This window comes from Hyperoodon ampullatus (assembly GCF_949752795.1).
Source record: "Hyperoodon ampullatus genome assembly, chromosome: 14".
Lineage (NCBI taxonomy): Eukaryota > Metazoa > Chordata > Mammalia > Artiodactyla > Ziphiidae > Hyperoodon > Hyperoodon ampullatus.
In genome coordinates, this window is record NC_136927.1 from 64,534,425 (window position 1) to 64,552,213 (window position 17,789).

The 17,789-nt window shown below is 36.2% G+C and overlaps 1 protein-coding gene across 2 annotated transcripts in view; it reads right to left on the minus strand.

Moving 5' to 3' along the window:
• Positions 1 to 4,781, minus strand: part of NCOA6 (nuclear receptor coactivator 6) — a gene marked incomplete at its 5' end in the record, with an annotated part of 53,162 nt that extends 48,381 nt beyond the window's left edge. The window contains 2 exons of one of the 2 annotated variants that reach the window (XM_079720173.1): positions 715 to 870; positions 4,532 to 4,781. In XM_079720173.1, coding sequence (XP_079576299.1) covers positions 715 to 870; positions 4,532 to 4,766 — 391 coding nt within the window. The remainder of the gene's footprint in view (positions 1 to 714; positions 871 to 4,531) is intronic. The other variant, XM_079720174.1, reaches the window with a different exon arrangement.
• Positions 4,782 to 17,789: the final 13,008 nt, after the last annotated feature.

Here is a 17,789-nt window from a genome sequence, read left to right on the forward strand (position 1 = left end):
AAGGAGTTTGGTCATTATTCTGTGAATAGCAAGCCACAGCAGGGTTTTAAGCTGTGTGTGTGTGTGTATACTCCATATTTTCATTTTTATTTATTTATTTATTATTATTATTTACTGTTGCAGCCTCTCCCGTTGCGGAGCACAGGCTCCGGACGCGCAGGCTCAGCAGCCATGCTCACGGGCCCAGCCGCTCTGCGGCATGTGGGATCTTCCCGGACCAGGGCACAAACCCGGGTCCCCTGCATCGGCAGGCGGACTCTCAACCACTGCGTCACCAGGGAAGCCCCATATTTTCATTTTTAAAAGATCATTCTGTCAAAAGCATCTGAAAAATGAATACTGCTACAAAAGGATTGTTCAAGGCCTCCTAGTCTCTGTTAGATAAATAAATACTAAATAAGGCTTATTGGGTGGAAGGAAGCAACTGAAATTAGATATTCTTTAAAAGACAAATCAGTCCTTGGTTAGGGTACCAGTAAAATCAAAGTCTGACAGAATGACAGCCAACATCAGGCAAGGAAATGGAGTCTGAGGCTGTGGATGCTGAAGCGTCAGGACCCAACCAGAGCCTCAATTCCTCTTTATCTTAAGATGCTGCAATGTAAAGCACAGGTGACACGAGTTATTTGGCATTCTGAATTCAACTTGAGAGGAACAGACAAAGCAGCACATGCTATATTCTACTGTTCCTATAATCTGGGTCCAGACATGCACCTTCAATCTGAACGGAGAGAATTCCCAGATCCCGAAGCTGCTGGTTGTTGCTCTGAGCCAGGATCCGTAGCCGCTCCGCTGCTTCCCGGGGGATGTTGAATGTCACACGCACGCTGTTCCAGGGCTCTACCTTCTGTACCTTTAGCTTGCTGGATTCTTGGTCGTGAAAGAAAGAGAATAATATTAGTAATCTTTTAGCCAACAGAAGACATGGAATGAACAACAACAACAAAGTAAAAGAACAAGGTAGAATACCAGCATGGAGTAGCTGAGAGAGTTTAAGCTTTGGTATCAAATAGACTTTATTATTATTTTGTTTTTTAATAAATTTATTTGTTTTATTTATTTATTTATCCATCCATCTATCTATTTATTAATTTTTGGCTGCTTTGGGTCTTCGTTGCTGCGTGCAGGCTCTCTCTAGTTGCAGTGAGTGGGGGCTACTCTTCGTTGTGGAGCACGGGCTCTAGGCACACGGGCTTCAGTAGTTGTGGCTCGCGGGCTCTAGAGTGCAAGCTCAGTAGTTGTGGCACACAGGCTTAGTTGCTCCGCGGCATGTGGGATCTTCCCGGACCAGGGCTCAAACCCGTGTCCCCTGCATTGGCAGGCAGATTCTTAACCACTGCGCCACCAGGGAAGCCCAGACTTTAAATTTAATCCCAGCTGTACCACTTAGCACCTGGGTGACCATGAACAAGTTACTTCACATTTCTGAAACTTCTTTCTCGTCTCTAAAACCATGAAAAAACTACTTCATGAGACTGTGAGTGTTAAATGAGATAATAATATGCCAAAAATCTAGCACAGGATCTGACACACCACAGGCACTAAATAAATGGAAAGCAGTAAGATGGAGTAAGGAACATAAGAGAGAAGGGAGAGACAAGTTTAAATTAATAGAATAAGGTCTACTTCTGGACTCAGTTCAATGTATATGAACTGAGAAGCTAAGAATATTCAAGTTTCAAATTTCAAGTGAAATTTTATAAAAATTTAACTGGCAGATACGCCAATTGTAAGATATTAGGGAATCTGTAGCTATAATTCACTAAACTTGTTTAAAGAAAGAGCACTAAAAAGGAAAATAGTAGATTCACTTATAAAATGTTAAGCAATTTTACTTCTTCAAACGAAACAACTGAAATTTTAATACTCATATTTAAATTTTCACTGGGCATCTCTGTGAAAGATATTCATAGAGGGAGCAAACATTTCTTCCAATATCCTATAAATGCTTCAATTTAAGGAAGGCTTAAATCTTGATTCTTTATGTCTCTCATTTTTAATCTTTTTCTACTTTAAACAATTTCCACTGAAGCATACCAAACTGAGGAGAAAAGCAACATAAATTTGACAACTACATTTCAGTTAGGATATGAAAACATTATATTTCAGCAAATCTGAAAAGTCAATGCAAACTTTAGAACATGTTTTTAAATTAAGATGCAAAAGTTAAACTAATTGAGGAGGTAATGTTTTCTGTAATTATATTTCACAGTTGGAAAGCAAATCCCAGGTCCAGTTAGATAATAAAAAAACATTTTTTCCCCAACAACCCCATACAAAATAATTTTCTCTTTTGTTATAAACTCAGCTACATTAAATCTCTTGTATCCTCCATTCAATTATACATTCCAGTATTGAGAAAATGGTCATACAGGAATATCTATTCTCAAAATAAGAAATATATATGGATACAGGAAAGTGCCTACATGTTGCCTAAAGCCACTGCCACCTCCAAAACCATTATGCGTTATACATTTATCCAGACATGGAGTCTACTTGTTCTTATGTGGAAAAAAGAGATCATTTGCTAAGAGCAGAAGGTTAGTACAATCACAGAGCTTTAGGAAGGATTATGAAATATTTAGTTCAAGTCTATTTTATAGGTGAGGAAACTGAAGCCCAGAAAGTCTAAGAGATTTGCTCAGAATCCAGTGGCTACCTAGCAGCATCATGACATCAGAATCCAGCTCCGCTTTTCAGGTCATTTTTCTTTCCATGATATTTATGCATCCAAACAGCAAAAGGTAGGGAGCTTGAGATCCTGGTACCACAGAGTATAGATGCTTCAGGGCTTCTTCCCAGTCTGAACAGTACTGGAACCTTATACTTACGTGGTCTAGACAAACGTTAAATTTGCTTATGACATTATCTACTTATGATAAGCCTGCAGAAAAATCTTTAACTGTAACAGTTACATTTTATCAAAATTTTTAACTTCCATCATATTTGAGAACATCTGACTTAAAATACTTTTTGGATCAAGACTGTAACTGATAACTGTAAGTCTGAGTCTGCTAATTTATTTAAAAGCCATTAATAAACTAATTCAGCAATTTAAAAACAAGAAAAAAATGTGGATAATTAAGAGCAATGAGCAGGACTTCCCTGGTGGTCCAGTGGTTAAGAATCCGCCTTCCAATGCAGGGGACGCAGGTTTGATCACTGGCTGGGGAACTAAGATCCCAAATGCTGTGGGGCAACTAAGCTCGTGCACTGCAACTACTGAGCCCGTGCGATCTGGAGCCTGCGCCCCACAACTAGACAGCCTGAGTGCCGCAACTACTGAGCCTGTGAGCTCTAGAGCCCAAGCGCCAAAACTAGAGAGAAGCCCACGTGCTGCAATGAAGAGTCTGTGTGCCACAATGAAAGATTCCACATGCCGCAACGAAGATCTCACGTGCCTCAACTAAGACCCAACACAGCCAAATAAATATTTTTTAAAAAAAGAGCAATGAGCAATGAACAATTTCAGGTGCAGCTAGCCCTTAAGATATGATATATTATGACATGATTATGGTGATAATTACAACTTTCACCATAGAAGTCTCTAATACTATGTTAAATAATCCAGAACTATAGAGAAGTCTTATATAACATAGTAAAAGAAAGACCCTTGGGAAAAAAGACAGCTCTCCTCCTGACATCAATTCTAATGAATAAGACCCCAAAAACCTAAAAAAGTTGGTTAGCACTGAATCAAATCAAGATCTGTGATAAAAGGATAAAATCTAGGCTTTGTACTATGTCTGAAGGGATTAAATAATTGTGCTACCCAGAAAATATGGAGAACATCTAAACCAAAGTTGACAAGCACAACTTCCCACAAGACCACTACAGGTTATCTAAATGTGTGAAGAGGACAGATGGGACTGTCGTGAGGGGAAGGCCTGCCTTCAGTGGCAGCTGTTACTCAGCACCACCTGGGATAGGAGAGCTCAATGTTATCTGACCTTTCCTGTTTAAAGACAAATCTAAAATCTGAATTTTAATGTAAAATATCTCATTTTTTAAAGCAGTGGCAATGAAATTCAAACATAAAAAAAAAAAAAAAAAAACCCAAAAACTAAAGTGGACCATAACACATGGCTGCACATGGATACACACAGCAGGCTATCGGTTAACCTCTGACCTAAAATTTAAAAGAACAAATTTCAAGTTCATTTTAAGTAGAACCATGGAGTAAAAGATTTTTGTAAGTTTTAAGTCACCTCAAAGATCCAGTCTTGCTTCTTCATTTTATAGGTAAGGAAACTAAAGACCAGAGAGCTAAAATTAGATAGAATTACTCCTATCCATTAGAACAGATAATTTAAGGATTACTATGCTAAGTAATGCTTTATTATGTTCAGTTACTCCATGTACTTAAAAAAATACAACAGCATTTCTATTAAAAAAAAATCCTAAAATTCCAACTTTGCAATTAAAATCAGCCTTTCAACCTAGTACAACCACAGTTGTACTTTGTAAAACTCGAGATAACCACAGAAGGACAATTCAAAGAGTAACAAGAAGGAAAAATAAAGCAAATTACCCATGTGTAACAAATTGGGCACGTTCTCCAATATTGTGTCCAATTTCCATTTGAAGTCTTTATCATCTATATTTCCTTTGAAGGCCACAAAGATTGTGGAATCCTCCAAAATACTATCACTTTTTGAGTCATCATCTTCTAGTCCAGAGTCAAAATCCATCTCTGAGTCCTCCACTGTTGATGAACACAAGGAAGTATAGATGTCTTCTAAGTTTGGAAGGTCATCCAAAACCATGGTGAATATTATTCCAGAAGCATATGCCAAGTGGACAATAAAAAAACCTTTGAAAACAGAAGATACAAAAAGCATTACAATGCATAATTACACAGTCAACAATGTATAATTATAGTTCTATGAAAACTATAATTTATTTACTTCCAAGTAATAAGGAAGTACTATAAAAATTAAGAAATTACAGAGAGGATAAGCTAGTTTAATTAAGATATTCTATAATAGTTCTTAAAGATACCAGAAATAAAAATATACCACTTTTAAATAAACTTCCTTTTATTTGGTCAGCCTAGAATATGGGCAGAAGGGAACTAAGGATCACAAGAAGATAAAATAGGTATTTTCTGAGAATTAATTCATATAAGCCTTTTGGTTGACCCCCATAGAGCAAGACTGGGGTTGACGCCAAGACTCCCTTACTCCTGTCCTAACAAAAGCTTCAGAGCAGCCAAGGTTTCTAAAGCCCTCTGCTTTAACCTGCAAAGGACAACTTGACCTAACTAAGAGCATCTGCAGGACTACCTAAAATCCTAAAGTCTTTCATGAGGACCATTTAAAACAACTTTTAAAGGGTTATTAATAGTCACATAGCTGAAAATAATGATTCAGAAACAAAACAAAGACACAAAAATTTTAAAATACTTTTGCAAAAGGAAAATAAGTGGTTAACACATATTTACAGAGGCAAAGAACTATGTCTAGGACAGAACTAAATTACTTTTTAACTTTTAGGTCTAGGGAAGTCACATTTTCTGCTGTTTTCAGTTATGTTGCCTACCAAAGAGTACAAATATTAAAGACCACACCATGTGGCCATTTCCTCCATTATCTTTGGGATTGATGATCACATTCTTAACCCAAAAGTGAATGAATGAACATTAATTTTCAGCATTTGTGTTAAGCAAGAATGGTACAGAAACATAAGAACCTCACACAAATCTTCTAATTAAAAAAAAATTCCCTATACAAAGCATAATTACAGCTTTTTTTTAAAAAAAGATTGATAAGAAAAAAAGGACTGAAAATAAACCCACTAAAATGCAAATAGTGATTGTGCTAGGTTGGTAAGATTGTTGGTAAATTTTTTTTTCCTATTTTCCAAAAACGCTGTAAGTCATTAGGAAAATGCAAAGCTAAATATGCTGTAATATGGTTATACTACTTGCATAAATAGAAAAAAAGTATCAACTTTTTAAAACTGTTTAACTTTTCTTTTTAAAATAATCACTAAACTTCAAGAGAAAAGGCTTTTCAAAAACCAAACCTAAGCAATTTTAAGGGGGAAAATTTCTCTGTTGTAAATAAATATGGAAAAAAACTTTTACATTTGAGCAGAGCGTCTTACAGTCTGGCAATTATAACCTTTCCTAGTACCATCAGTGTTATAAAGGAACAGTGTAATTTGGATGGTTAAGAAAAAACAGCATTCAGGACTTCCCTGGTGGCACAGTGGTTAAGAACCAGTCTGCCAATGCAGGGGACATGGGTTCGAGCCCTGGTCCGGGAAGATCCCACATGCCACGGAGCAACTAAGCCTGTGTGCCACAAATACTGAAGCCCGCGCGCCTAGAGCCCAGGCTCTGCAACAAGAGAAGCAACCACAATGAGAAGCCCCTGCACCGCAACGAAGGGTAGCCCCTGCTCGCTGCAACTAGAGAAAGACCGTGCGCAGCAACAAAGACCCAAAACAGCCAAAATTAAAAAAAAAAAAGTATACAATTCAATTTTTAAAAAGGAAAGCTTTAAAAAAATAAAGAAAAAACAGCTTTCAGAAAATCCTTTATAAATACCATTGCCATTAGTCAACTGCCATCTACATTTTACAGATATTAAGGAACTTTAGAGGTAAATAAACAAAACTAAAAAAGATTTTTAGGGCTTAAAAGCTGCTGCTTGGAAATTCCCTGGCGGTCCAGTGGTTAGTGCTCCGCGCTTCCACTGCAGGGGGAACAGGTTCAATCCCTGGTCGGGGAACTAAGATCCTGCATGCTGCGTGGTGAGGCCAAAAACAAAAACAAAAACCCCCTGCTGCCCAGCAGAAAGAAGTCTGATTGCTGAAAATGCCTGAAAAACTGTAGCTATTTAACAGCTGTTCCGAAGTTGAAACAACTGCAAGACGGGAATTTAAAATTTAAGACATGTTTTCCAAAAGAACCTTTAACTGGAAAGGAGAAAACCAACTAAAAAACCTGCATTTTGATAGTCTTCTGAAGAGGTTGTTGGTCATGCCACGAAGTCTGTGTATTCAGATATGGAAAACCCTCAACTGGTAGGCAAGAAGTCAGCTAATTCAAATTCAGGAATTATCAGTTTAACAGTACTATGGGCATTATACAGGTGCTTAAAAAAAAAACAAGAAATAGAAAGTCAGTCTATGAAAAAAATTACTGGCCTTCCCTACAAAAAAAATTTTTTAAAGAAACTTCTTCCGGGCTTCCCTGGTGGCACAATCGTTAAGAATCCGCCTGCCAATGCAGAGGACATGGATTCAAGCCCTGGTCCGGGAAGATCCCACATGCCGCAGAGCAACTAAGCCCGTGTGGAGCAACTAAGCCCGTGCACCACAACTACGGAGTTTGTGCCCTAGAGCCCGCAAGCCACAACTACTGAAGCCCACACACCCTAGAGCCCGTTCTCCGCAACAAGAAAAGCCACTGCAATGAGAAGCCCATGCACTGCAACGAAGAGTAGCCCCTGCTCACCGCAACTAGAGAAAGCCCGCGTGCAGCAACAAAGACCCAATGCAGCCAAAAATAAATAAATTTATAAAAATTAAAAAAAAAGAAACTTCTTCCAGATAACATATTCTTTGAGATTAATGCCCACTTAAACTCTAAGGATTTATTATCAAAATAATGGAGTAATCTTTGAGTGAAAATGTAGTTCAGTGAAAACTCTCTCCAAGAGTATAGGTGACTAGCTCAAGAAACTCATTTGCTTATTTATGGTCATCTATCATGAGCATGTGCTATTTCTTTGTGTTTGCTAAGATTAACCACCAGTTATCTTGCTCACCCACATAATTTCCAGATTACCTACTGATTTAACTTCTTATTGGGGCTATTCTGATTTTTTATAAAGAATCTAAAAACAAATATGATATTCAGGAGAAATTTTAAAAGCAAGCATATTATTTATTCTACTTGTCCAAGGTAGAATGAAAAAGATTTTCAAATGAAATCATTTCAGGAGCCAAAGAGCCAGTTGATAAAGGAAAGCTTTTTTTATGGAAGAATGCCAACTTAAATATAAAAAGATGGTATCATTAGAAAACCCACAGTTTTGCAATCCCTAATAAAATAATTCAGGCAAGGATCATCAGTAAGGAAAAAACACTATGTGAAAATCTGACAGAGTTCTGGATAGTTACACGATATCAAAGTATCATCCCAGATACCTGCTGCTTAGCAAAGGGAAAACTGTAACTTCACAATGGAAAGACTTGACTTCTACCACTTGAACGCAATGATCCACCTCAGCATCATTAACAGAGAAACAACCAGAAATTATGTACAATATTAAGTGCACAGAATTACCTATGAAATATTCCTGCCAAAATGTTTAACCTGAATCTAACAAGTTTTTAACAGGAGACAGAGGAACAAGTTAAAGAACACCATGAGGAAATAATTAGACAAATCTAGAGTGTAGGATTTCTACAGCACAATTGGCTTGGCCTCTTCAATAAGTCAGTGGTCACAGGGGAAAAAAAGGGTGGGTAAAACTGTTCTACATTAAAAGAGACTTAAGAGCCTTAAAAATCAAGTGCAATGGGGACTTCTCTGGTAGTTCAGTGGTCGAAGAATCCACCTTCCAATGCAGGGGACGCGGGTTCGATCCCTGGTCAGGGAACTAAGATTCCACATGCTGCAGGGCAACTAAGTCTGTGCACTCTAGAGCCCTCACACCATAGCTAGAGAGCACGTGTGTGCTGCAACAACTGAGCCCACGCGCTCTGGAGCCCGCATGCAACAACTAGAGAGAAGTCCATGCCACAACGAAGAGCTCACCTGCCGCAACTAAGACCCAACGCAGCCAAATAAATAAATATTTAAAAAAAAATATCAAATGCAATGTACAGTACTTTATTGGATCTTGGTTTGAAAAAAAACAGATGCAAAGCACATTTTTAGGATAATTAGGAAATTATTACTAATTTTGCTAGGTGTGATAATAATGGTGCTGTGGTTATTTTTGGACAATGTTTTTTTTTTTTTTTCCTTTTGCAGTACGCGGGTCTCTCACTGTTGTGGTCTCTCCCATTGCACAGCACAGGATCCGGACGCGCAGGCTCAGCAGCCATGGCTCACAGGCCCAGCTGCTCCGCAGCATGTAGGATCTTCCCGGACCGGGGCACGAACCCGTGTCCCCTGCATTGGCAGGCGGACTCTCAACCACTGCGCCACCAGGGAAGCCCACAATGTTCTTATTGTCTCTTAAGACATGCATACTGAAGCATTTATTTATTTTTTTGGCCACGCCACGTGGCACGAGGGATCTCAGTTCCCTAATCAGGGATCAAACCCGTGCCCCCTGCAATGGAAGCACAGAGTCTTAACAACTGGACTGCCAGGGAAGTCCCAAGAGATGCATACGGAAGCATTTTGAGGTAAAATGTCATGATGTCTGCAATTTAATCTTGAAAATAATTGAGGAAAAAACAGATTAATCAAATATAACAAAATGTTAATAATGGCTAATTATAGGTGATGAGCATACAGGTGTTCATTATATTTTTATTTGTACTATAAATTACATATATCTGAAATTGATCTTAATAAAGAGTTAATTGTTTGTTTTTTTTTTTTTTAAAGGAAAAAGAGGACTTCCCTGGAGGTCCAGTGGTTAAGACTCCATGCTCCCAATGCAGGGGGCACAGGTTCAATCCCTGGTGGGGGAAGATCCCACATGCCATGTGGTGTGGCCAAAAAAAAAAAAAAAAAAGGAAAAAGCAAGCATATCAGAAACATAGTACTGCTCCATGGTAAAACTCTGCCAGACATCAGGAATGCTAAGAAGCTTATCTATGAACGTCTTCCAAATCACAGTATGTTTTAAAAATAAACATATTTGAACATATATATTTATAAATATATAAATTTATATCATATATATTATATATATTTAATTACTTACACCAGTCTTTTCTGATTTAAATATATATTTTATATGTATATTTATATATATTCAGATTCCTATGTGAATAATGGTTAAAAGATTGTCACAGACTATTCAGATTATCTGCCATTTGAGCAAAAAGACAAGACGCTATTATGCACTTCAGAAATCACAAATTCATATACCTACAGGAGTCAGGCACATAAAGTAAATAAGAGAAGAACACTGAATATTAAATGCATTTGCACATACTGTATGAATGGTTTGGGCAATAGGAAACTTGCATACCCATCTATGTTCAGCAGCTGCTACTCTGTTCCACTTTATTACTTCCTTTCTGGAGGGACAGAAGGTGTTGTGCAGGCCCAGGACTAACATTCTGAATTTTAAGAATAGACTAAAATCCATATATTTCGTAAAATCTCCAAATTTTAAAATTGATTTACATTTCTGGAAAATACTCTATGGGCCAAATGAAACACACTACAGCTGCATATGGCCCACAGGCCATCAGTTTTCAATTTCTAATTAAATCATGACTCACAAGATTGACTGATAGAACACTAGGCCCCAGTAAACTACACTGGGTTTGGTGTAGTGCTGGAGAAGACCAGGTATTTAAAACGCATTTAAGTCTTATGATGTGCCTCTTGGGAGGTCTATGGACTCCCTGAGAGAGAAAAGAAAAAAAAAAAGAGAGATCAAGGTCTTAATCCCAGAGAAACAGAAGGCACTCAAACTTAGAGAATTTTTGCAATGTAACTTTGGTAGTGTCATTCCACTGCTTGGAATTAAGCTGAGCCATACTCACTCTCACATAAGGTTTCACTCACCAAAATGTCTTTCTTAATTTTTATCATTTATCCAGGTCATCTTCTAAGTCCAAACAAGCTGGCATTTTTAGGGCTTGTATTTTAAGGTAGCAGCCAAATAAAAACTCTAAAAAAAAAAAAAAAAAAAGGAAAAATAAAAGTACAATATTATACAGAAATTACAGAGGTGACCCATCCTTGCATCAGAATGCAAATATCACAATTTATCAAGTCAACTTAGACATCTTCAGACAATGTTAAAATAGGGTTTTCATTAAATCTGCAAAGAATATTTTTTTTTCCTGAGATCTTAAAGCACTCATCACCAAGCAATTCGAAGAATTCAGAAGCAAAACTAAGGGACATATACCAGAATTGTGAAACTGGGACCCTAAGCCTTAGAGCCCTCCCTATACATTGATTTCTAAATCTGTCAAATTAGAACATTCTTTGACATAAATCGCAGCAATATCTTTTCAGATTCATCTCCTAGAGTAACAGAAATAAAAATAAACGAATGGAACAAAATTAAACTTAAAACCTTTAGCACAGCAAAGGAAACTGTAAACAAAAGACAACATATAGAATGGGAGAAAGTATTTGCAAACAATGTGACCAACAAAGGATCAATTTCCAAAATATAAAAACAACTCATACAACTCAATAACAAAAAAACAAACAACCCAATCAAAAAATAGGCAGAAGATCTGAATTGGGCAATTGGGATTAACATGTATACATTTATGTGTATAAAATTGATGACTAATAAGAACCTGCAGTATAAAAAAACAAACAAAAAACAATACTAAACTTTCTTTGGGTTATTTGTATGGAAATATGTTAATATAAATGTTTCAGACACTACATGAAATTTCTAAGAATCTTATATGTTCTGGTATAATGTTATAAGTCATAATTCTAGTTATTACTTTAAAATGTATATCTCAGAAATAACTAAATCTCCTTGTCAACTGCATTATTATGAACTTTCATCAAATCTTTAACCATGGTCATTTTTAAGTCTTTTGTCATTTACAGACAGTTCTGGGTATACTCTGATGCTTTCGCAAAAATGTTCCTATAAAAGGGTTTCATCTTCAAGGAATTCATGCAAAAGACTGACAAGTACAGGTTTCTGGTAACTGACTATACTGCTGAACTGAATGAATAAGCATTTTCAGAACTCTAATGGAAAACTGATGAATTCATAAAAGTGCTAACAAAAGATCAAGATAAAAAAAATTAATTACATGGGACTGATGAGGATGATTATAATTTTTGTGACTTTCTGTTTGAATAAAAAAAAAATCCCACAAGGACTCAGAGACAAAAAATATACAAATCAATTTTCACTGCAAAGTAAAGGAGCTGTTACAGTGGAGGATTACTGGACTGAATGTCAATATTATGACACAGTATGAGTGTGTTTCGTGTTTGGTAACTGTAATCATTGCTGCTTTTGTTGTGGTCATCCATTTACAATGCTTGGTGTCAGTTTATTTATCTCTTATAAAAATAAAATACAGTGTGTGTGTGTGAAAAAAAAGAAAGTGAAAAGAATATTTGGAAACAATATTCACAAATCATATAGACTTCAGTATAGCAATGATTATTTTAATTAACATGATTGATAATTTTCACTTTCAAAATTCAAAATTTTAATGTATGCAGTGTATGCAGTGTGACACTCAGCAGTGTATAAATTTCAAGGTTCAACAGATCTGGACTGAAATTACCAGCTAGCCAGTGAGCAGCTGAATCACTGCTTATCTGAAAGGTCTTAGATATACTGCTTAACCTCTCTGAGCCTCATATTTTTCATCTGTAAAATGGGAAGTAAGAATCTCATGAAGGTGCTGTGAGGATTAAATGAGATATAGTTTGTGAAAACACCTAGCGGAGAGCTGAAAGAACAAAGGTCCAAAGGTCTTTTCATGTTTTCCTAAAACTTATTGAGGTAGAAGTCAACATTAAAAAGCTTACTCAAAGAGAAATTGTTTGATAAAATACAATTTATTGGGTTTTTTCTAGTTATAAAAGAATATATAATTTTTATAGTCTTTAAAAATACAGAATATTTTTAAAGAATAAAATCAACGGTAATCCCAAAACTCAGATTATCACTACTGATATTTGGGTATATTTCCTTTCAAAACCATCTAGGTTTATATTTATAGAGTTTGTATCTTGTTTTTATTGTTTTGTTTGACTTCCAAGTTTGAATTGTTAAGTAGACAATCTAAAATTAAACATCTTTTTCTTTCAAAAAAAAAAAAAGCAGAAGATCTAAATAGACATTTCTCCAAAGAAGACATACAGATGGCCAAAAAGCACATGAAAAAATGTTCAACATCACTTATTATTAGAGAAATGCAAATCAAAACTACCATGTGGTATCACCTCACTCTAGTCAGAATGGCCATCATCAAAAAGTCTACAAATAATAAATGCTGGAGAGGGTGTGGAGAAAAAGGAACCCTCCTACACTGTTGGTGGGAATGTAAATTGGTACAGCCACTATGGAGAACAGTATGGGTTCCTTAAAGCTAGAGTTACCTGCAATCCCACTGCTGGGCATATATCCGGACAAAACTGTAATTTGAAATGATACATGCACCCCAATATTCACTGCAGCACTCTTTACAATAGCCAAGACATGGAAGCAACCTAAATGTGCCTTGACAGATGAATGGACAAATTAGATGTGGTGTGGCTGTGTGTGTGTATATTTACATACATACACATATACCCACACAGTGGAATACGACTCAGCCATAAAAAAGAATGAAATAATGCCACCTGCAGCTACATGGATGGACCCAGAGATTATCTGAAGTAAGCCAAACAGAGAAAAGACCAATATCATATGATATTGCTTACATGTGGAATCTAAAAAAAAAAAAAAAAAAGATACAAATGAACTTATTTACAAAACAGAAAGAGATTCACAGACATAGAAAACAAACTTATGGTTACCAAAGGGGGAAAGAGAGGAGGGATAAATTAGGAGTTTGGGATTAACATATACACTATATATATTGTAAAATAGATAACCAACAAAGACCTACAAAGACAGGGAACTATACTCAATATTTTGTAATAACCTATAAAGGAAAAGAATCTGAAAAAGAATGAATATATATATATATATATATATATATATATATATATATATATATATATATATGAATCACTGTGCTGTGAAACTAATACAACATAGAAAAATAAACTATACTTCAATTTAAAAAAATATAAATATATATATATATAAGCCTAAAAAATAAGTAAATAAATCTGTCAAATTAAAATGAATTAACATCATGGCACACTGTTCACAAATGCTTGGAGCCAAAATAAAAATATTTTGTACATACACTAAATAGAAGACCTACTTCTAACAGAATTTCAAATTTTGTATTTAAACTCCATAAAGATATTCCACAGATTTTAGTTTTTTCCTATTTTATCTACAATAGCTCTACATTTTTTTCCATTAAATTTTCAGTTCAGGTTCTAAAGTATTCTTTATTGTGCACATAGAAATTATGCATGGAAACTGCATAATTTTGGCATGCATCAGAAAAAATTTCCCTCTTAATAAGAAAATATCAGTCTACAATATCTTTAACTGGACTGCTATAGTTTTACATTATTGCCAAATATTGATTTTATAATCTCAAAATTTTAGATGGATATATGTACTAGGTATTAATAAATAATTATTAGAGAAATACCTATCTCCTAACTATTTTTTAATTCAAGAAAAAGCCAGTTTTTAAGTCTCCAAAGGAACATTAATAAAAATTAACCTTTAAGAAAGGCCATAAAGAGGCTTCCTTGGTGGCGCAGTGGTTAAGAATCTGCCTGCCAATGCAGGGGACATGGGTTCAATCCCTGGCCCGGGAGGATCCCACATTCCACGGAGCAATTAAGCCCGCGTGCCCCTAGAGCCCGTGCTCTGCAACAAGAGAAGCCAAAACAATGAGAAGCCCACGCACCACAACGAACAGTAGCCCCCCAGCTCACTGCAACTAGAGGAAGTCCATGCACCGCAAGGAAGACCCAACACAGCCAAAAAAAAAAAGAAAAAAAAAAAGCCATAAAGAAAATCTCAATAAATTAAAAAGTAACAATAGAACAGTCAAAAACTCTGGTGACAATGCACCAAAATTATAAATTTAAAGTAAAATAAAGAAACAAAGGCCTTTTCACCTTAAAACAACAACAAAACCCTTGGATTTGGGTTAAAAAAGAAACCAAAACTGCAAAATTTCTAGAAATAAGGAGACTACTACATACTGGAACCTAAAGAATACAGCCAAACCAGCAGAGAAGAAAATTCACACAGCCATGAACACCTATATCAGGGAAAAAAAAGAGTTACACATTTGACTAAAAAAGTTAGGGGGAAAAAACCAATAAAGTGAACTGAAAGAAAGCAAAATGAAGGAATACAGATAAAAACAAATTAATTAGAAAACGAGTAGCATAGACAAATTAGAACACTGGTACATTGGGGGGAAGAAATCAATAAAATAGTTAAACCACTAGTTAATCTAGCAAGTAAAAAGGGAAACGTCCAAATATATAAAATAAGAAATAAGAAAACAGCCACAGAAATGAAATTAAAAGGACAAGAGACTATTTTGCTCAAGCTTTTGTTCATGTTGATCTATGTAAATATGACAATGCCCCCGAAAGCACCACACACAGATTTAATGAAACACTATTAACCTTGTAGAAAGAAGATAATACCTAAAACTATTCCAGAGCAAAAAGAAAACTTCCCAATTCTTATGAAGTAAAACAAGGCTTCTTGATTAAAAAAACAAAACAAAACAGAAAACAAACCTCAAATAAATAGAAATATACTAGCATTTCCTTAACATGACAAAATATATCTTTTCAGCCCAAAAGTCAGCAGCTTGCTTAATGGAGAAAGACTAGAGGCATCTGTCATCTAAAGCTGGGAAGAAGTTAGAAGGTGTGGCCAAGATGGCAGTTTCTGGAGGACCCTGAGCTTACCTCCTCCCACAGGAATACCAAAACTGCAACTAATACAGAGCAACTATCTATAAGAATGACCTGAAAACTAGCAGAAAAGAGTTTCCACAATTAAATATAAAAAGAAGGAACCACAATGAGGTGGGTAGGAGGAACAGAGACATGGTATAGTCAAAACACATACCCCGAGGCAGAGTCAAGATGGCGGTGTGGGAAGACACAGAGTTAGCATCTCCCCACAACTAGGGCACCTGCTGGCCACTGGTGGCAGACTCTAACACCCAAGGAGACAGGAGGAACCCAAGTGAACCAGCTTGCAGGATCTTGGTTCACGAGCCCAGTGTCAGGTGGAAGCTCCTGCGGTGGGAGCTCCAAGTCTGAACCACTGGACTAACAGAGAACCTCAGAACCCAGGGAATATTCATAAGAGTGAGGTCTCACAGAGGTCCTCATCTCAGCACCAAGACCCAGCTCTACCCAGTAGCCTACAAACTCCAGTGTTGGAAGCCTCAGGCCAAACAACAAGTAAAACGGGAGCACAATCTCACTCATAAAAAAAGAAAAAAATCAGACAGCAAAAAGTATGTCACAGTTGAAGGAGCAAAGTAAAAATCTACAAGACCAAATAAATGAAGAGGAAATAGGCAATCTACCTGAAAAAGAATTCAGAGTAATGATAGTAAAGACGATACAGAATCTCGGAAATAGAATGGAAGCACGGATTGAGAAAATACAAGAAATGTTTAACAAAGACCTAGAAGAACTGAAGAACAAACAAACAGAGATGAACAACACAATAACTGAAATGAAAAATACACTAGAAGGAATCAATAACAGAATAACTGAGGCAAAAGAACGAATAAGTGAGCTGGAAAACAAAATGGTGGAAATAACTGCCATGGAGCAGAATAAAGAAAAAAGAATGAAACGAATTGAGGACAATCTTAGAGACCTCTGGGGCAGCACTAAACGCACCAACAATGGAATTATAGGGGTCCCAGAAGAAGAGAAAAAGAAAGGGTCTGAGAAAATATTTGAAGAGATTGTAGTTGAAAACTTCCCTAATGTGGGAAAGGAAATAGTCACCCAAGTCCAGGAAGCACAGAGAATCCCATACAGGATAAACCTTAGGAAACACACCAAGACACATATTAATCAAACTAACAAAAATTAAATTCAAAGAAAAATATTAAAAACAGCAAGGGAAAAACAAAAAATAACATACAAAGGAATTCCCATAAGGTTATCAGCTGATTTTTCAGTGGAAACTCTGCAGGCCACAAGGGAGCGGCAGGATATACTTCAAGTGATGAAAGAGAAAAACCTACAACCAAGATTACTCTACCCAGCAAGGATCTCCTTCAGATTTGATGGAGAAGTCAAAAGCTTTTCAAACAAGCAAAACCTAAGAGAATTCAGCACCACCAAACTAGCTTTACAACAAATGCTAAAGAAACTTCTCTGAGCAGGAAACACAAGAGAAGAAAAAGACCCACAAAAAAAACCCCAAAACAATTAAGAAAATGGTAATAGGAACATACCTATTGATAATAACCTTGAATGTAAATGGATTAAATGCCCAACCAAAAGACAAAGACTGACTGAATGGATAAAAAAACAAGACCGATATATATGCTGTCTACAAGAGACCCACTTCAGACCTAGGGACACATACAGACTGAAAGTGAAGGGATGGAAAAAGATATTCTATGCAAATGGAAATCAGAAGAAAGCTGGAGTAGCAATACTTGTATCAGATGAAACAGACTTTGAAATAAAGACTGTTACAAGAGATCAGGAGGGACACTACATAATGATCAAAGGATCAATCCAAGAAGAAGATATAACAATTATAAATGTTTATGCACCCAACATAGGAACACCTCAATACATAAGGCAAATGCTAACAACCATGAAAGGAGAAATCAACAGTAACACAGTAATAGCAGGGGACTTTAAAACTCCACTTAAACCAATGGACAGAAAATAAATAAGGAAACTCAAGCTTTAAATGACACAATAGACCAGATAGATCTACTTGATATTTATAGAACATTCCACCCAAAAGTGGCAGAATACACTTTCTTCTCAA